Source organism: Penicillium argentinense (assembly GCF_028826775.1).
Source record: "Penicillium argentinense strain IBT 30761 chromosome Unknown utg000002l_segment0_segment0, whole genome shotgun sequence".
In the NCBI taxonomy this organism is placed as follows: domain Eukaryota; kingdom Fungi; phylum Ascomycota; class Eurotiomycetes; order Eurotiales; family Aspergillaceae; genus Penicillium; species Penicillium argentinense.
Genome location: NW_026622661.1, coordinates 1,589,179 through 1,607,385, shown reverse-complemented (window position 1 = coordinate 1,607,385; position 18,207 = coordinate 1,589,179). Strand labels below are relative to the sequence as shown.

The 18,207-nt window shown below is 51.9% G+C and overlaps 11 protein-coding genes across 11 annotated transcripts; 5 read left to right on the top strand and 6 right to left on the bottom strand.

Annotated features, from left to right (window-relative positions):
* Positions 1-163: 163 nt before the first annotated feature.
* rgd1 (putative Rho GTPase activator (Rgd1)) lies at positions 164-2,619 on the bottom strand (the record flags this gene model as incomplete). Its single annotated transcript, XM_056613949.1, has 8 exons — positions 164-275; positions 337-407; positions 467-561; positions 620-763; positions 823-1,566; positions 1,621-2,227; positions 2,308-2,361; positions 2,461-2,619. 8 exons carry the CDS (start codon positions 2,617-2,619, stop codon positions 164-166), a joined length of 1,986 nt encoding a protein of 661 aa, XP_056478990.1.
* Positions 2,620-3,644: 1,025 nt separating this feature from the next.
* N7532_001454 (putative quinol monooxygenase) lies at positions 3,645-4,260 on the top strand (the record flags this gene model as incomplete). The annotated part of the gene is made up of 3 exons (XM_056613948.1): positions 3,645-3,701; positions 3,824-3,936; positions 4,113-4,260. The coding sequence occupies 3 exons, from the start codon at positions 3,645-3,647 to the stop codon at positions 4,258-4,260; spliced, it is 318 nt and encodes a 105-aa protein (XP_056478989.1).
* Positions 4,261-4,716: 456 nt separating this feature from the next.
* Positions 4,717-5,745, top strand: racA (putative Rho GTPase Rac; the record flags this gene model as incomplete). Its single annotated transcript, XM_056613947.1, has 6 exons — positions 4,717-4,749; positions 4,842-4,874; positions 4,953-5,011; positions 5,086-5,266; positions 5,379-5,611; positions 5,682-5,745. 6 exons carry the CDS (start codon positions 4,717-4,719, stop codon positions 5,743-5,745), a joined length of 603 nt encoding a protein of 200 aa, XP_056478988.1.
* A 710-nt stretch (positions 5,746-6,455) lies between these two features.
* Positions 6,456-7,565, bottom strand: N7532_001452 (RNA-binding protein; the record flags this gene model as incomplete). Its single annotated transcript, XM_056613946.1, has 3 exons — positions 6,456-6,699; positions 6,760-6,988; positions 7,046-7,565. 3 exons carry the CDS (start codon positions 7,563-7,565, stop codon positions 6,456-6,458), a joined length of 993 nt encoding a protein of 330 aa, XP_056478987.1.
* Positions 7,566-7,936: 371 nt separating this feature from the next.
* On the bottom strand, positions 7,937-9,007 carry N7532_001451 (uncharacterized protein; the record flags this gene model as incomplete). Its single annotated transcript, XM_056613945.1, has 5 exons — positions 7,937-8,118; positions 8,173-8,225; positions 8,281-8,379; positions 8,440-8,617; positions 8,680-9,007. 5 exons carry the CDS (start codon positions 9,005-9,007, stop codon positions 7,937-7,939), a joined length of 840 nt encoding a protein of 279 aa, XP_056478986.1.
* A 370-nt stretch (positions 9,008-9,377) lies between these two features.
* Positions 9,378-11,011, top strand: N7532_001450 (uncharacterized protein; the record flags this gene model as incomplete). Its single annotated transcript, XM_056613944.1, has 5 exons — positions 9,378-9,461; positions 9,521-9,770; positions 9,831-10,251; positions 10,317-10,853; positions 10,912-11,011. 5 exons carry the CDS (start codon positions 9,378-9,380, stop codon positions 11,009-11,011), a joined length of 1,392 nt encoding a protein of 463 aa, XP_056478985.1.
* Positions 11,012-11,097: 86 nt separating this feature from the next.
* N7532_001449 (cytochrome oxidase assembly protein SHY1) lies at positions 11,098-12,258 on the bottom strand (the record flags this gene model as incomplete). Its single annotated transcript, XM_056613943.1, has 4 exons — positions 11,098-11,197; positions 11,275-11,380; positions 11,434-11,946; positions 12,015-12,258. The coding sequence occupies 4 exons, from the start codon at positions 12,256-12,258 to the stop codon at positions 11,098-11,100; spliced, it is 963 nt and encodes a 320-aa protein (XP_056478984.1).
* A 233-nt stretch (positions 12,259-12,491) lies between these two features.
* Positions 12,492-14,005, top strand: N7532_001448 (UBX domain-containing protein; the record flags this gene model as incomplete). The annotated part of the gene is made up of 5 exons (XM_056613942.1): positions 12,492-12,576; positions 12,629-12,681; positions 12,744-12,862; positions 12,917-13,907; positions 13,964-14,005. 5 exons carry the CDS (start codon positions 12,492-12,494, stop codon positions 14,003-14,005), a joined length of 1,290 nt encoding a protein of 429 aa, XP_056478983.1.
* Positions 14,006-14,331: 326 nt separating this feature from the next.
* On the bottom strand, positions 14,332-15,013 carry N7532_001447 (coiled-coil-helix-coiled-coil-helix domain-containing protein; the record flags this gene model as incomplete). The annotated part of the gene is made up of 3 exons (XM_056613941.1): positions 14,332-14,364; positions 14,419-14,671; positions 14,790-15,013. 3 exons carry the CDS (start codon positions 15,011-15,013, stop codon positions 14,332-14,334), a joined length of 510 nt encoding a protein of 169 aa, XP_056478982.1.
* Positions 15,014-15,652: 639 nt separating this feature from the next.
* Positions 15,653-16,487, bottom strand: N7532_001446 (Sas10/Utp3/C1D family protein; the record flags this gene model as incomplete). Its single annotated transcript, XM_056613940.1, has 3 exons — positions 15,653-16,030; positions 16,088-16,254; positions 16,307-16,487. 3 exons carry the CDS (start codon positions 16,485-16,487, stop codon positions 15,653-15,655), a joined length of 726 nt encoding a protein of 241 aa, XP_056478981.1.
* Positions 16,488-16,884: 397 nt separating this feature from the next.
* On the top strand, positions 16,885-18,204 carry N7532_001445 (uncharacterized protein; the record flags this gene model as incomplete). The annotated part of the gene is made up of 1 exon (XM_056613939.1): positions 16,885-18,204. One exon carries the CDS (start codon positions 16,885-16,887, stop codon positions 18,202-18,204), a length of 1,320 nt encoding a protein of 439 aa, XP_056478980.1.
* Positions 18,205-18,207: the final 3 nt, after the last annotated feature.

Here is an 18,207-nt window from a genome sequence, read left to right as displayed (position 1 = left end):
ATGTACAAGAAGACGTAAACACCAAATTAGTGTAGTAATCAAAGCAAACGGGGCGAGCCCGTAAACATTTTAATCAAAACTTCAAGATACTTGTGGATCAATTGCAGTATCGTAAACGTGGGGTAGAACATCAACGGAAATATGATCGTTCAAGCGAAGCCAATCAGTCATCGTCGAAGATTTGGAAGGTATTGTTCAATATCGTTTCGATGACACGAACTTGCCAGCCCGCGTCAGCGATGTTGCCGCCGGAATTTGCGCCCATGAGGGTCGGTCTGTTGAATGTTAGTTATACTATGGCATAGGATTGGGTTGGAGGGGATGTGCTGGACGCACCCGAAGCAAATGGCCAGGTTGCCTGCGTTCATGCGGTTCTGGGTGTAGTGTTCTTGGACCTTGTTCAGGTGCTACAGCGAGGTGTTAGTTTGTTGCTTGAAAAATATGGGAGAGTAGGTTGGTTTCTTACCAGAATAATGGCCCGGAGGGTGGCGTAGTGCGCATCGGGGAGACTGTTGATTAGGGCGTGCAGCGAGTCACGACGCTGAATATCGTCATCGATGCCTATTGAATTCTCGTCAGTATCTGGTGATGATGGTAGGAGAGTGCTGGCGAGACTTACGGGCAGCATCGACAAACTGGTTATAATACTGTGATGTGAACAATGGGTCGGGAAGGTCTCGGAAGAACTGCTTCGCAAGCCCAGCGACACTGTTGACATCATGGTAGAAGTTTTCTGGGTTCGTGAAGTCAACTTGTGACGAGTCTGAAGGCGTGTTAGCGTCTTTCTGGAACAACATCATAGACAGAAGGCATTGAGCTTACCATTATCGAAGACAGCCTTCATATGGTTGATATGGTTGGCACTGCCGGAAAGTCGGTAGATGCCCTCCATATCCAGACCGAATAGTTCAACGGCCTGGAAACATTGATATACAATGAACGGCACGGCCGTTCCATCCCGGACATAAAGGTCCTCGAGCGAGACTCCGAATACCGGCTTGAGGGGAGGCAGATTAGACTGGAATCCCTTCTCCATAGGAGGGGGGCCAGCCATTGGAGCCTGAACCAGTGATGCGGGCTCCTGAGGTGGTGCTCCAGGGCCTGTATATGGCGGTTGGCCTCCTGGCGGTGCTGAGGCAGTCTCTGGCTGACTTGGATATGAAGGCGGCTGAGTCTGGAAACGATCGGTGCTGCTCTGTGGTTGGCTTGCGGGAGAAATATTCGCTGTGGAGAAAGTTTGAGGCAGAGCCGACTGGCGCTTGTTCGCAGTGTTGTTTTGTGAGGAAGGTCCGCCGCCGAGCGTCTTCAATGTGTCAGTAATGCTATCTCGAAACCTGCGCAGGTACCGGCGTGGACTTACCGGGTGGCGTTGATATTGGACTTCTTCGCCAGCCACTGCGCCTGGGTTTCCTTCGTGGCTCAAGATGTATTCATGGAGATCCTTCTGGTTATCCACTTGGCGGACAACTTCCGCCAGACTCTTGGGCGCAAGTGATTCAGAGCCATCGGTCTTCATCGGGCTGATGCAGAGACCCTGGCCGAGCAGGAGCTTCTCGCTAAAGGTGGCTTTAAGCCGTTAGCAAGTCATCAAGTAATCAAATAGAGCTGTGATCAACACACCAAACTTCTGCTGCTGCAAGGTCAATCCCGAATCGCACTCCGAAATGAGCTGCTGGAGGTTATACACAGCCTGAGGTCGGTGGGTGGCCACCAATTCCTGGCGTGCCATCTGCGCCGTCTGCACCTTGGACTGGTAATCACTATCGGCATTCTGCACCTTGCGCAAAAGATCCTCCTCATGCTGCGCAGCCGACTTGTGTCCCTTCAGGCCAAACTTGCCACCTGTCTTATCCCCAGTGCGGACTCGGTCATACTGCTCAGCCAATGAGTCGTATTTGGCCTTGGCCTTCTCGGCCTGGGATTCAGCATCGGCGACCTTCTTTTCCGCGGCCAATCCGGTCTGTTTCCACTGCTTGCGACCTCGCTCGATGTTACCGGAAAGTTCTTGCAGGTCGTCGGCCATCTGCTGGAGCGACACAGAGAATTGAAGTCCGTGATCGGCCATGCGTTCTTGAAGACGGTGGATATCTTTGTAACTGGCGCTGTAGGTCCCCTGGCGGTTCTCGGTACGCTGGGCGGCATCGTTGACAGCGCGGGACAGTTTGCGCAGCCCCTGAGCATGTTCTTCCTCCAGGGAGCTTCGCTTCTTCAGGAAACTCGAAAAGTCCTGCTCGTATGCATAGCCCGTTAGCCACTGTAAGCTTTCTGGTATTTTGCGTCTTCGCTAAGGGAGTGGTAGCGACATACCCGGGCGGAAGCCACGCTTTGCTTCAGACGGGCCAGGAGAGTGGCGATACCGATCTATAGACGAGGGCGTTGTTAGCATCATGCCATTCTTCAGTGTGGGCGGATGCTGTATGTCTGCCATTGGTGACGTGCGCCTTGCGACTTGCGACTCACCTCCGAATACACGACTTTGTCGAGGCGAGCTTTCAGTTCATCGGAGACGGCCGCTTGCGGTTGGTGGTCGCCCGGCGCAGACTCGCGACCGGCGCTGGAGGGAGGCGCATCGGAGTGCGCAGGCAGAGTCGTCGGTTCGGGGAGAGCCGTGTCGGACATGTTGGATGGTGAGGATGAAGGAGAGAAAGAAAGGGCTGCTTGTCGAGGGGGAGATCACAAGCCACACTGGAGCTATTATTATCGATGTCACTGCTTGGCGGTGGGGAGACGATCAGGGCCCACTGGGGAATGCTGGAGCCTGCACGCAACGGTCGTGGTCAGTGTGGTGTAGGAGTGCAGGTGTGCCGAATGAGTGTCAGGTCTTGGGGTCATGGATTTCAGAAGAGTGTCGTTTCTCGTACTGTCGGAGTATAGTTAGGCAGCGGGCAATTATCAGGTATGAAGAGTGTGGCGCCAGGGGCCGGTGACGCAAGCAGTCAGCCACACGGCGAGTCCACTTCGTCGTCGTGAAGCCTGTTATTGGCATAGCCAGCTGTCATCGCAGTCCAGCAATGTGGCCTACATATATATAGTGCATCGATGTACATCTCATGCCCCAGTTCGATCGGCACCGTTGAACATGGGACGCATCAGCCACATCCGCCGATTCTGCGGCGCGGCCCATACCTTCTGTATACAATAGTGCCGTTGTTTACTTTATTGACTAACTTTTTTTGGTGCAAAAGTGCATAGAAAAATTGAACATGTTTCTCCAATAAAATATAGCATCATCTCCATCGTATATGTACTTCAGATGGACAGCACACGAACAGATTTGGTAAAGTCTCCGTCCTTGCAGGCACCACGTGCTCTCCATATATACTATTTGGTAGAGTAGAAGCCTATATACCCTATACGCAACCTTCATAATGTTCAAATGCAGACTGTAGAACGAGTAAGACATGACAAGCTTAGCCTGCAGATATCCCTGCACCCCAAGCTGCGTTGAAGGCGCCCGGTGGAGGCCGATCTGATAGCATCATCACGACCCACTTGCCCTGGCCCGAGGTCGCCGGCTGTGAGGGTTCCCAAGAGTGCGGAGGAGCCCTACTTAAGTTAAGCACTCCGGACTTGGCTCGACCACTGGAAATACTAATTGCTCTATTTGTCCACTTCTTCATAATACACCCAACCTTACCCGCACCATGTCGGAGATTAATGTGACTGCGATCATCTACCCCAAGCCGGATAAGGTGGACGAGGTAAGCTCCCAGACAATCGCAGTGACATTCAGCAGTCCAGAGGTGTACATATAATGTATAAGGCATATATTTATGTACATACCCTCTGGTACACTAGTGGAACCACCACTGATTCTGTCCAGGTCACGGCTCTCATCACCGAAGTCACCAAGAAAGTGCAAGAGAACGAGCCCGACACCCTCCTCTACTACGCCTTCCGCGTGCAGGGCAAAGACGAGATTGTCATTGTCGAGAGGTCAGTTACCCCATGTCTCACGTGCCCTTGACTCTTCTCAACCCTGGAAGCGAAGAGCATCCATTCGCCTCCCTTTCTTGGCCAGTGCGGGCCTCGGCATGTCCGGAGCCGCCACCATCACCATCACCATCACCTTCACCATCACCAGAATCGAGCTAATCCTGTGTGCAATGCAGATATAAAAACCAGGCGGCCGTCCAGACACACGTCAAGTCTGGCTATTTCAAAGAGTTTGCCGCCAAGATGGGCCAGGTGACGGCGAAACCAATGGAGCTGCGGGCGGGAGCGTTCTTGGGCGATTCGCGAGGCGTGTCGCGGCTGTAAATGGTGAGATATAAATAGGAGACGAGACCATTGGCGCAGGGCCAGGGAGAGCGCGCAGCTCGTGATGGAGTGTTCATGCGATTGGTGCAGTATTTCCTGATGGCAGCCATTAGCAGCGATGGAATCACTTCGATAGTATCCAGCGTATCCAACACCCGTACCCTCAATGAGGTGTAGAGTAGGTGTAGGTGTGTAGTGTAGCTGAGCGAGAGCAGTGGGGCCGCAGCATCTCGTCCTCCCTTCTCCACCCCGTCCAAACCTCCTGGTGAGCTCGGCCCCTCCTTTTCTTCGCGATCTTCCCTTTCTCCACCGAACACCCCCTCTTTCTCTCTCATCTCACATCCCCTGAAGCTCTCTCGCCCATCGCTGTCGGGGCAATCCCCTCGTTATCGCCATTCGGACCATCCCTTATCGCACCCTCCCCTTTTGTTTCGGTGTACATAACTTCGCACAACCATGGCGACGGGTCCGGCCACTCAATCGCTCAAGGTAATTTCTCCCTAACAGATGGGCTCGGGACAGAGAGTCCCCGAGCCTGCAGATATTTCCCTAGGCGCAGCAGAGGCTAATCCGACGAACAGTGCGTGGTGACTGGTGATGGTGCAGTGGGCAAAGTCAGTATTACAACTCCAATCCAATCGTCCGATCCACCAGCCGCAATGGAAAGACTGACCGGGGACTACTCGCTCTAGACATGTCTGCTCATCTCGTACACAACAAATGCCTTTCCCGGGGAGTATATCCCGACCGTGTACGCTCCGCCCTCACAACTGGACTCTCCCGGCCGTACGAAACCTCGAATCCCAGACTAATTGCGTCTCGCAGCTTTGACAACTACACGGCCTCGGTCATGGTGGATGGCCGGCCGATTAGCCTGGGACTGTGGGATACCGCCGGACAAGAAGATTACGACCGCCTCAGGCCGCTCTCCTACCCGCAAACCGACGTTTTCCTGATCTGTTTCTCGATCGTCAGCCCACCCTCCTTCGATAACGTCAAGGCCAAGGTACGCCGCTCCTTTCCCCGCTTCTGTGCCTACGCCCTTCGTCCTTTGCCGTCCTAGATTCATACAACCCAATATCGTGTCTTGTGGATATTTATACTAAACACTCCCCCAGTGGTTCCCGGAGATCGAGCACCATGCCCCCAATGTCCCCATCATCCTGGTCGGTACTAAGCTGGACCTTCGAGACGACCGTGCAACCACCGAAGCCCTTCGATCCCGCAAGATGGAGCCCGTCTCCTACGAGCAGGCCCTAGCTGTGGCCAAGGAAATCCGCGCCCATAAGTACCTGGAATGTTCCGCCCTGACGCAGCGGAACCTGAAGAGCGTCTTTGACGAAGCTATTCGGTGCGTTCCCTCCCCCTGCCCATGCCTCAAACAGATGGGGGGAAAAAGGCAAAGTACTAACAAGCTGCAGTGCTGTCCTTAACCCCCGTCCGGCCGCAAAGTCCGGGAGAAAGAACAAATGCAAGATCCTGTAGGATCCTGACTATCTCCTTATCTCCTCGTATGCTATAATGAATAATATATAGTTAATACGGCGTCCTGGGTAAGGCTCTCGTGGATCCCCTTGACATCCACCTCTGTTGATTCGGCGGGATGTGATCTGGAGGTGCTCTGGAGGTTCTCCTGCTTTATTCTACCTTGCTCTGCTTCCCGGTGGTGATTTTCATCCGCCGTACGAATTTGACCCCTCGCCTCTTCTTCTTTGCCCGGAGGCTTTCCTATACGGGGAACATCAGTCCAATACCTCTCCATGTCCTGCTTGCGATATCCTCCCTGTTTTCCATGGCCTTGATCTATAAAGTCTGCAGTTTTGTCTTTTATGGCCATCTTATCTCTTTTTCAACGGGCTTTTTTTTTTTTTTTTTTTTCTTCTGAGCATCATATCTAGATTTGAAGACTTGCACAGTATCAGCTATAGTGTATTACCATTCTTCGGTCTATGATACGGATGCTTGGTACGATAGGGGTACGGGTAGGAAACCTTAGGGTAATGTACAAGATTGATTGTACTTAGTGTATCGAGGGACCTCGTAATCAATGAGTTCTTGGTTCAGCCTTCTTTTGCAAAGGCTATCAAATCAACAAACAAAACTGTACATCTAGAACAAACATTATGTCCTATGCGGGTCGTCAAAACAATCTAAAATGCAAACAACGCCAGCTTTTCCACCAAGATCGTCGTCATTTACCACATACGCGGTCTCCGACTGGGATGCACTCCGGCGTACTTGTCATCGTCATCCGCAGGAGCAGCCGGAGCAGCATCCATGGCATTGGCACCGGTAGGACCGGCCTTCGCGGGCTTAGCGTGCTTCTTCTTGTCCTTGTTGATCTCCTTCGCTTGACGCTGGCGCTCATCATTCAGCTTCTCGTTTTTAGCTGCGATCTTGGCTCTTCGGTGGTCAGACTTGCCGCCGCCGCCTCCGGCTCTGTATGATATTGTCAGATTGGATTATCTTTTTTTTCTTTTAGGCGGGTTAAACACTCACGTCAGCTCGACATTGATACGGCGAGGCGGGTACTTTCCGTCGTCAAAGTTGGAGTGGTGGTACAGTTTCAGACAGGTTTTCATGCGGTCGTAGTTATCGAATTCGATGAAGGCGAACCCACGGCACTTGGTGGGGGCTTCTTTCTTGGTTGCGACACGAATTGAGGCCGGGGGGTTCTTCTCGAAATGCTTGGACAGGGATTCGTGGTTGGCGGAGTAGGGCAGGTTGCCTGAGTTGTGTTAGCTGCTAATGTGATTGCTTGATTGTTGAGCTTTGTTGCACGGACCGACGAAGCAGATGAAGCGAGAGTTCTTGCCAGCTTCCTCACCCTCGCCTTGAGCTTCACCTTCGGCTGAGCCATTGGTGGTCTCCTCGATAGCAGCGGGCTCCTCGTCATTGGACTTTTCCTTCTTTTCCTTCTTTTCCTTCTTTTCCTTCTTTTCCTTCTTCTCTTTCTTCTCTTTCTTGTCCTTCTTGTCCTTTTTCTCCTTCTTTTCCTTCTTCTCCTCCTTCTCGGTGGCCCCGTCAACATCCATCTTGTCGGCCTCTTCTGTCACCTCCTCGGTCTTGCCCTCTTTCTTGGCCTTCTTTTCTTTGCGCTCTTTCTTTTCTTTCCGATCCTTCTCCTTGCGCTCCTTCTTCTCGTCCTTGCCCTCCACCTCAGTCTCAACAGGCGCAACCTCCTCAACCTTCTTTTCCTTCTTCTCCTTCTTGTCCTTCTTTTCTTTCTTCTCCTTCTTCATCTTTTTGCCCTCAGGCACGACGGCGTCGGCCGGAGCATCGGCGAGCTTGCGCTTGTCACCCATTGTGAGATATTATGGGGGAGAGGTGTCGGATATATGTGTCGGAGTAAAATGAAATCCAAAACCAAAAATCTCCAAGTTCCGAAAATCAAAACAGTGGGAAGGAAAGCACTGGTTGCGTCGCAAGTCCGATCGAAAAATCTGGGCGGAGACGAGAGAAATTTAGATTTTGCCGTCCCAGAAAAGGCGGTCAATCATTATCGCGGTCTTGCCCGATTTGGCAACGGCGACTGCCCCCGCTTGAAACTTAAATGTACATCAGTTTTACTCTACCTTGGAATGATGGGTGTCATGGAGGGTTATGGAAAAGGTACATGTATATTGTGACGTAAGATACTACAAGGAGAATTTTAATCAACGCCCGTCAAGTCAAATCAAAACATCAAGATCTGGATCTTGTTCTTCTTCGATCCGTACCGGTCCCGAAGCTCTGGCCGAGTCAGGAGCTTCAAGAGAGGCAGATGTGTCTCCTTCATATCGAAGATGCCACGCTGCTTTTGGTCAATGTGGGATCCGTCAATGACAATGCGCTCCAGTTCGTCCACTTTGAGGGTTCCTGTTATCGCATGAGTATGCTGCCGTTTGAAGATGTACATCCATTCAAACTTACCGGACTCCAACAAATCAGACAGTCTCTGTGGTGTACCAGCACCAATCCCCGTCCTTAAATACAGTGTCAGATTGAGATCGATTCACGGATATAGTAGGGGGAGCATACCTGGCGCGTTGGAGGAACTGCTTGGCCTCTTCCAACTTGATGTGTTTCGCAAACAATTTTCCAACGATAGACTCCTTGTTCTGGAAGGACCGAAGCGCTCTGAAAATCCGATCGTCAGCCTCATTCCTTCCAATGGGAATAAATATAAGGCTTCCTCACCTGACGACATCCGCAGCCCTGAGCGCGGCAGCAGAGATCACTAGTGTATGGGGAGTACCCTCCTTCTGAGAAGACTTGGACAAGTCGGCACCCTTGGGACTGAATTTCTTGAGAAAAGCAGGAAGCTGTTCCAATGACCGGGTCGATTCGAACGAGGTAGTATCGAGGAACGCGGACTCTGCAGTATGTCAGCAACCTGTGCAATATCGAAACATAAGAATCCCCCGCAAAAAGACATACCAGGAACCGAAATATCATTCAACTCAACGGCAGAAAGCTCCTTATCGAGCTTCTTTGCGCGCTGAGCAAAGTAATCCGCCAGCAGAGACCCATTCATCCTCCCGATAGACTGGTCGATCCCGTCCTTGCGGTCCTGGTTCGTCACATCATCCTCGGTCTTCTTCTTGTTCTTCTTGTTCTTGCGCTTCTTCTTGCTCGGACCGTCTTGCGCTGCTGCCGGAGCTGCGGTGGCTGCTTCGGGCTTGTCTTCGGTTGATTCGTCCGCTTGTCTCTTGCGCTTCTTCTCGAGCTTGTCGGCAAGCCCCTTCTTGGGAACTGGCTCGGACATTTTAAAATGTGTAGCTATTGCCTCGTAGTCGTGAGCTGTCGAAAAGGACCGCGCAATGCTATACAGAGCAAGTTGAGCGTCGACATCTAAAAAAAAAGAAAAAGCTTCGAAAACGCGCATGAATGACTAAGCTATCCTTATCGATAACAACATGCGCTATCCCATATTTGGTAAGGTGGCTGCGATACCTCACGGAAGGCCGGGCGCGTCAAATGTGGCCGTTGCATAACAGTGGATTGCAGCTCCTCAATCTTTCCGCCTCTATTTACCTACCCCACGTTCACCTCCTTAAATACCCCGATCCCTTACGACAATCGCAGAGGTTTAAAAAGGACTTCACTCGTCTCGAGCGCTTGTTTTCGGCTCCGGGATGTCTACACCCAACCCGCGAGGCCGCAGGTCGCTGCGCGATTCGGGCGCCGCTACCCCGTCTGGAGACACAACATTAACGGGGGTGAGTTAAAATAATTGATCCGTCGCGACTTGAATAGATTTTCTGAACTCTACAAAAAGCTCCAACGCCTTCCGAGTCATACGCGATATCCCCTCACACCCCGCCGTCTTGTTACCGCGACGACTCCGTCTGGGCAGCGTTCAGCTTCTCGATACACGCCTCGTGCTCGCCAATCCATAGCGCCGTCTACGCCATACGGCCTTCATGCTCGTCAGCAAAGAGCCGCTAATACGCCTGGTCGCGACCGGCGACGGAGTGGGAGAGTCCAGCGCGAAACGACGTTTGATATTTTGAGGAACCTTGGTAGAGGTACGAGATGAACCGCATGAAATTAATTCCGTACGTAAGGAAGCTGACTGTTGGTATTAGCCTTGGCTCCGGTAACACAACCAATTCAATCTTCACCGCAAGAAGAGATGAAGCCCCCACCGACGCCGAAAGATGAGATCGAGGAGCTGGATGAGGAGTCGGAAACTGAACCGCCGGAGCTCACCCTACCTCTTCAGGAGGTGGAGGGTAGTGATGAGGGAAGTTCTGCTAGAACTCCACCACGGCTGTCCCTTCCATTCGACGATGACGATATCACGTACCGTTCTGTTGAATATCCTCGAGATGTCAGCATTCGAGACCAAGAGCGATTGTCGATCATGAGTCGCAATTTCAGACCTAGTGATGTTTTTGGAGAGACCCAGTTGGAAAGTGATGACGAAGATGGGGATCAGACTGGCATCGTGGGTGAAGAGGACGCTGCGGACGATACTATGGTCAGTGGAGGCGATTTTGATCGAGGGTATGTTTCAACAAAACGGCTCAAGTTGAATGACTATGGTACATTGAATGCTAATAACCAAACAGCGGAGAAACGGCAGACCTGGGCCGATTCCACATCGACATGAACTTCCCATCTCCAAATGCGATGCCGGCCGACGACGACATTGGAGATACACTGGGTGATACGGATGGTTTTGAATTGGACGCGGGAGATATCCAGCCAGCTCCCGTATCGCCCTCATTAGGAGGCAATGACGACGCTGGCGGTGGCTTTGGCTTCGGCCTTCATTTCCCACCCGCCGCATCTCCGAGCGAAAGCCCGGGCATTGTCGGAGGCGGCCTGCGTGACGAAGGACCACCTGCAAAAGGCAAGCAGAAGAAAATCTCCCGACATGGAATTCCAATTCCCAATCTACCCACCGGAATCGTCAAGAAGTTGGCCACCCGCTTTGCCCGCACGAAGCCTGGATCGAAGACGAAAATCAACAAGGCTGCTCTCGAAGCAATTGAGCAAGCCTCATCGTGGTTTTTTGAACAAGCCAGTCAGGATCTGGCTGCATATTCGAAACATGCGGGGCGGAAGACCATTGATGAAAGCGACGTCGCAACATTAATGAGGAGGTCAGTTTTTTAGATCTATATACACCCCTTTGAATCATTTGCTGACTCATGCATGCAGACAACGACTTGTTAACAATTCGACGACGATATTCTCGTTGGCTCAAAAGCATTTGCCTAAAGAGCTGCAGCAAGATATGCGTCTAGCTATGCCACCGTGATTGCCTCGACCCAGCACTAAAATACAACCGAATAAAGACCCCGACGCCAGAGACAACCCATGAGTAAATGAGAAGAGTGAAGCGATTCACCAGTTACGGTTCTGGCGAACTCGGCGCAGAGCCTCGTTTGGCTTCTTTCGCACGAGCATCCACATCATGACAGAAGTGGCAAAAGACAGACCGAACCTGCAGGGCATTAGCAACATGTTCTGCAAATGGTGACAGACGTACCGTCTCCAAGGCGAGCATTGCACTTGACATACCATGTGAAGATGTATTGAGCATGATTGTTCCGCAGGTTGACCTCAGGCGCACGACCAATGGGTATACCCTTCGCCTCGCGGTTCATGAACTCGATCAGATCAGGCGCTAGGAGAAAATTAGCACTGGCGCATATCGCAGCGATTCACAGATATCCTTACTCATAGTCTCCTCAATCCACACCGGCTGACTGCCAGCCAATTCTGCCATCTGCGCAATATCTGGGAAATAGAACTTTCCTTCCGCAGGCTTATTTTCCGGCGTAAACGTATTCTTCTTCCAAGGCTCACGTAGAAGCCCCTCCACAGTAATCTCGCCCTTTGGCAGTCCTTCTTTCCGGTCCTTTTGAGCCATCTGCTTCTTAGAAATCCACCCCCGGTTCACGAGCACAGTACTCTGGCCATCACCACGCACGAGAGGCGTAACCACAATGAAGCCGTCCTCACCTTCGCGCATACGAGGACCAACCAGCATCTCCTTATCATGATCATAGACTCCGGTAGCGTAAACGCGGCGGTAGTCGAACTCGGAAATAGCATCAGGGTCAACTCGCGGGGGAAGTGGCAGTGGGGGTCGAACGAGGCGGTCCTCGAATTTCGCAATGAGCTTTGTTTTCCAGTCCAGTCGCTGCACCTGCCAGCAGCCCAGTCCGAATGAGATAATTGGAATTAGAGCTAGGGTGTACATGTTAGTGAGTGTTTCTGCGTGGGATGGATGCGAGAATCGCGAATTCAGGACCTACCAAGAATGATCAGACCGGGACCATGCTTCTGATTCACCCGAACCAGTTTGGCCGGATGATCCACTACCGAAAGACTATCGGTGAATTGCCGGGATTGCGTAAATTGGCGCCTTTGCTGCAGGCGACATCTAGAGCAGATCGAATCCTTTAGTCGTGCGACATTCGAGTTGGGATTGCGGACTCGGGGTGGCAATGCCCAGGCGGAGGGAGAAGTTCTCCGCAAAGCTGAGAAGAACTGCCTCATGGCGACTTGGGGGTATATGTGAAGTGGCACCGCGAGTTTGGTCGACTGTTGGCCGGAGAAGAGAGAGCGAGCGGCTTGAACATTTGGGATGATTTCGGAGCGGATCGTCTGTAGGCGGTCGCGCGCCGGCTTCCCCGAGCCTGTTTCTCCGCAGTTCCCTTTGTACAACCCCCGAGACCTTCTGAACGCTCAGTCGAGATTCGGAACGGAATTTTTCGCTGAGATATGCGATTATGACTATCTTTTATCAACAGACACTCCAGGAGGGCATCGCTCTCGCTGTGAGAGAGGCGAAGGCGGTTGTTTGTTTCGTTCGAGGTTAGTTATCTCCCCGCATCGCGAGATGGCAACCTGGCTAATCCACGTACAGATGATGCCGAGCTCAGCAAGACATGGGAAGAGGAGTACTTTGCGGACCATGATGTATGTTGCCCTCATCTTACTCTGCTTGGCTGTCGCAACTGGATAGCTAATTGCGTGAACAGATTACACAAGCGCTCCAAGAGAAAGCTGTTTCATTGCGCCTCAGTTCAGGGAGTCAGGAAGCCGCGTTCTTGACTTCTTTCTGCCCGATCCCGAAATTTCCTACGGTTGTCGTTATCAAGTATGTAGTCTCTGTCTTCTGAATTCTCCTGAACGTGAAGCTGATAGCGTTCAGGAATGGCACTTTACAGGAATTCATTGCGCCAGACATTTCCAAGACCGACTTCTTGGAACGGTTGAAGACAGCTTTGGAGGGCAAATATGCACCTCCTGCGCCTCAGCAACCTCCGGCTAGTGCTGCTGGGAACAATGGCGTAACGACTTCGAGCTCACCTCCTGCGCCACCTCCTGCACCTTCCCCAGCACAGCAGGCTTCGCAAAGTGTCCCCGGGCCGTCTCGATCTACAGCTACGAACAATACTACAGGACCAAGTGCAGGAAGTGGTATTACAATCAACCGACAGCCTGTGGAGCCCTCACCACGGAAAGAGCTCAAGACAAAGAAACCCAAACCCAAGGAGGAAAAAGCTCAACAAGCACAAACGCCCAAGGCATCCGCTAAACCGACTACCGCAAAAGCCAGCAAACAACCCAAAGAAGAATCAAAACCGCAACCGCCTCCTGTTCCTCGAGGACCTCCAAAGGAATATCGTCTTCAGGTCCGTTTATTCGATGGAAGCTCCGTTCGATCTACATTCACCCCCAAGCAAACCATCCGCAATGAGGTGCGCGCTTGGCTAGACGAACACATGACCGAAGATAACAGACCCTACAACCTGAAGCATATCCTAACTCCACTCCCGAGTCGGACCCTTTCCGTTGTGGAAGAGTCGCAAACACTCGAGGAATTGGGTCTTGGCTCCACAGCAACCTTGGTTATGGTGCCCGTTCAATCATTCACATCAGCCTACAGCGCTGGGTCTAGTCTGCCCGTACGAGGTATCTCAGCCGTATATGATATGGCAACTTCTGTCGCAAGTTCGGCGGCTGGCTTTGTTGGCTCGTTCATTGGATATGGCTCTAGTGCACAGCCGACAGAAAGTGAGCCATCTAGACCTGCGCCTGCTCAGAACCCTCCACGACTACGGCCTTCGGGTCCTAACATTCGGACGCTGCATGATCAGCGGAATGACGAGAGGGATAAGCAATTCTACAATGGGAATCAGGTATGAATCTGTCCACACACTTTTGTTGAGGTGTTGATACTTACTGCTATCGACAGTTGAACTTTCAGCCACGCGATCAAGATGGCAAGGACAGTTGAGCGCTGAGGAACATCGCTTTGTTATTCTAAATGTAACTACCATAACGCATGGAACCTACGGGACACTGTATCATTCTATCATGACAGAAGCGAATTGAATTTGTCTAGCTACAATCACTCAAAACGTACTAAGTGGTACTTTTTGCAAGATGCTCGGTATGATTGATCGAATCCCCGGGTACGATATGTAAATGTAGATTCAGAGCAGAGATGGTATTAGTACATCAACGCGATATCAGAGTCGCATTGTCAAAGTATGCATTCAACTGAGGAAGAAACCATGAACTTCTATCGAGACTTCAACCCCCTAGCCAAATATAAACACCTTAGTAAGGCTTGGCAGCAGCCTGGCAGGCTTTCTATGAAACAATTAGTTTCTGTTCAACCTCGGGAGCAGAGAAAGAAAAACGTACAAGCTGATCCAGGTACCATCCGCAAATGCTCATGTTACCCTGGTTCTCATCCATGCACTGACGGAAGTTGCGGACATCAGTCTCGCAGGCGGGGTTCTCCCAGGAGCTGTTGGTGGCGCTGCTCTGGTACAGGCCGTTGTCCATGGGCTGGGACTGGGCGGGAGCCTGTTGCTGGGACTCAGCAGGGGCGCTGGAGCCGCCGCTGAACAGACCACCGATAGCATGGCCGATAGAGGAACCCACGGCGACACCACTGTTGGAGTGGAATGTTAGCATAACTGAACATGTGTTGCGACGGGTAAAAAGCGAGAAACCCCGGCTTTTTCCCGGCTTGTTTTCCGAGGGCCTTTTTTGTGAACTTGGCGACTTACGCAGCGGTGGAAGCCATCTGGCCGAAAAGGCCGGGGCCAGCGCTCTGCTGGGGAGGAGCCTGCATGGGAGGAGCTTGTTGTTGGGGCTGGTGAGCGGCAGTCGAGTGAGGTGCCTGCTGCTGCTGGGGGGCAGCGGCCGGGCGAGCAGCCTGAGGAGCGGCGGTAGGGCGCGAGGGAGCGCTGCGCGCAGGGGTGGGAGCGGCACGGCGTTGTTGACGAGGCATCTTGATGATGTGTATGTGTTTGTTGGGCGAGAAAAGAAGGGAAAAGAGATATCGGAGAAGTAGTTCAAAGCCGAGAGTGGAGCAAATCAAATCGAAGCTGCTAGAGGCTGAGTCAGTGGCGATGCGATTGTGCGCACGATGGTTGGTCAGTTATCCGTCACGTGTAGCGGACTGCAGGGGCTCAGGCACCAAGGCAGAATTAGGAATGTGCCTGAATTGGGTGCGTTCCAATATCGTGAGACCACTATGCTCTGTTTCCTAGAGAGTACATTAATGTAGTGGGCGAGGTGCTGATGTTCCATTCTATGATATGGCTTATACTCAAAGACTTAAGTCTCACATGCCCCGTCTAGCCAGAGTTTCCATCGAAAGAGTTGTAGAAGCAAACAAGAGGTACATGCTCGCTTAAAAAGTATAGCCAGAATAGATATAAAACTTCATATTTTCTTTTGTATTCCATGGTAAAGTAAAAACTCCGATAGTGCTTAATGGCTGGGTATCTCGTGGTCGTGGAGTATCAAGTATGGCGGCACAAAGGACAATAGCTAAGACCGCCGCAAGGCATTTGCGAATACCTTCCGGGGAGTAAGGTCGGGTACTCTGAAGGTGGGCAGTCGACAGACAGATAGACCGAGATGTCTATTTGGCTCCTCGGGCCTTTCGAGCATCCTCCTTCTTCTGTCGTCGTTCCTGCTTCGCTGCTCTATTCGCCGCCTTTCTGCCGCTGATTCCTGTCTCCTTCTTGAGCTTCTTGAGCTTCTTGCTATTAGAAGTGGGCGTGCTGGCCTTGCTTCCGCTCTCACTACCAGCTTCAGCCTTATCTTGCATCTCTTCGTCGCTGTCATCGTCGGAGTTGGCGGTGTCTGGGGCAGAGGAGGGAGCGGCGCTGGAGGTATCGGCAGTAGCCTGCGCAGCGGCCTTTGCCTTCCTGGCCAGAATAGCGGCCTTCACCTCGGCGCGAGCTCTCTCCTTGGCTTCCCTCTCGGCCCGCTCCAGATCGATCTTGTCATTGCCAGCCTAAATAAGAATTAGTCAGGGTTAGAACATGTAAGTCATTACGGGGTCGGTGCTTACAAGGCCAGCCTTGATAAATCGTCCTGCGGCTGCTTTGTCCAAAGTCATGGGGCGCTCTTCAGGTCCTTTCTCCATTTCTTTGATCTTCTCGAAGTATTGTCGCACGCGCGTCAATTCCCGGAACACAGGGTGCTGTTTCGCATCGACACCCTTGAGACGGAGATATGCTGATGAGATGTTAGTAAATGTTCCGTATTGAATAGGGTAGTTTAGACTCACAGAAAATGAGAGACTCAAGAGTGTAGGTGGCCAAGACGTGGATCTTGGCCTTGTCCATAACAGGCAAATTCTTGGAAACTTTTGCCAGAGACTGACCCAAAATGGGCTGAAGAACCTCCTCAAGGTCATCCACATTATCATCAAGCTGCTCCAGCAGCGGCATCAGATCCGGTACGTCCATGGTGATGTGAGGTGGTGAAAGTGCGATCGAAAAATTTAGGTCCGGTCCAACTGGGGCGGCCGCGGAGGGCGGTGGAGACCGGCCGCAATTATTCGCGAGCGCATCGCGTCGCATATCCGACAGTATTCGCTTCGACAATAAATAATTTTTGGGCGCTGAGCTGTCGCTCTCGACCCCGAGGACGAATTTTGAACACTCTTTCGATTCCCGGCTTCTCCGAGCTCTGATCCGTCCCGATCGACCGCACTCCAAACTCTCGTCCACAATATTACGGGGGACTTTTCTCTCCCCCGAAAACTCCGCCAAAGTGTTACGAACACTTCGGTCGAGCCCGCCATGGCGGAGCGGGCTGTTCGACATAAGCTGCCGGACTAGGAGGCCAGGATTGGCTCATATCATGGCCAGATATCAATCAACATCGCCATCGGAGGAGTCGAGGAAGAAGACGCCTACAAAGTCCAAGCCCAAATTCTCAGGCAGGGTACATATCCTCGGTTCTGGAAACATGGGCGTATTCATTGCACACGCGCTTAGGACACGAGACTCTCCGCCACCAGTCAGCCTACTTCTGCATAACTGGGGAATGTACGAAGCATTCATGCAACGGAAAAAACGCATCGCTATCACCTACGATGGTTTGGATGATATTCAGAAGGGGTTCGACATCGAAGTAAATACTGGCCCTAACAATAAGAGTGGCAAGTGGTATCAGATGCCACCTTTGTATGGCCAAAAGTATTACGAGGACGGTACCAAGATCGCCGAGGAGGACATGGCTGAGCCCGAGTTGACTCGAGAACCCATCGACTGCTTGATTGTCACTTGCAAGTCACAATTCGCCTTTATCGGTTTGCGCGCCTTGTTCCACCGCATCACACCAGATACAACAATCCTATTCCTTCAAAACGGCTTGGGCGTTGTTGAAAGAGTCAATGAACTTCTCTACAATGACCGAGGATGGCATCCACACTACATGCAAGCTGTTCTCAGCCACCGCATGGACAAGAAAGACGCCTATGCAGTCAAGTTTCTCCAGACCGGAGCAATTAGTCTTGCACCTGCAGCCACCCAGGCAATTTCCAAGATTCCCGCAGAAGAAGACACCAATTGGCCACCGACAATGAAATACCTTACCCGCCTTTTCACCCTCACCCCGCCCTTGGTCGCCACGGCCAGTACAACCACAGACGTGCTCCAGTCACAGCTTGAGAAACTCGCCGTCAGATGCGTCATCGACCCGTTGACTGCAATCAACGATTGCAAGAATGGCGAATTGCTTCACTCGTACAGTTCCACGCGCATCATGCGATTGCTTCTCTTCGAAATATCGAGCGTAATAACCGCTCTGCCGGAGTTGCAAGGAGTTCCCGGGATTGACGATCGATTCTCGGCGAATCGTCTCCTCCGTCTAGTTACCCAGACGCTTCATCGAAATTCAGGAAATACCAGCCCGATGGTTCACGACGTGAGACTTCGGAAATCAACGGAAGTGGAGTTCTTCAATGGCTATATTGTTCGCCGTGGCCAAGAGGTTGGCATCACATGTACGATGAACTACATGATCAAGCATTTGGTCCATTCCAAGAAGACCATCAACAGGCGAGCGGAAGACGCTCAAATTCCGATTGATACTGGTGATGACGAGGGAATCTACTTGACTGGCAAGCACGAGGAAGTGGAAAATGATGAATTGGGAATTGAGGACGAATATGTTTAGAGC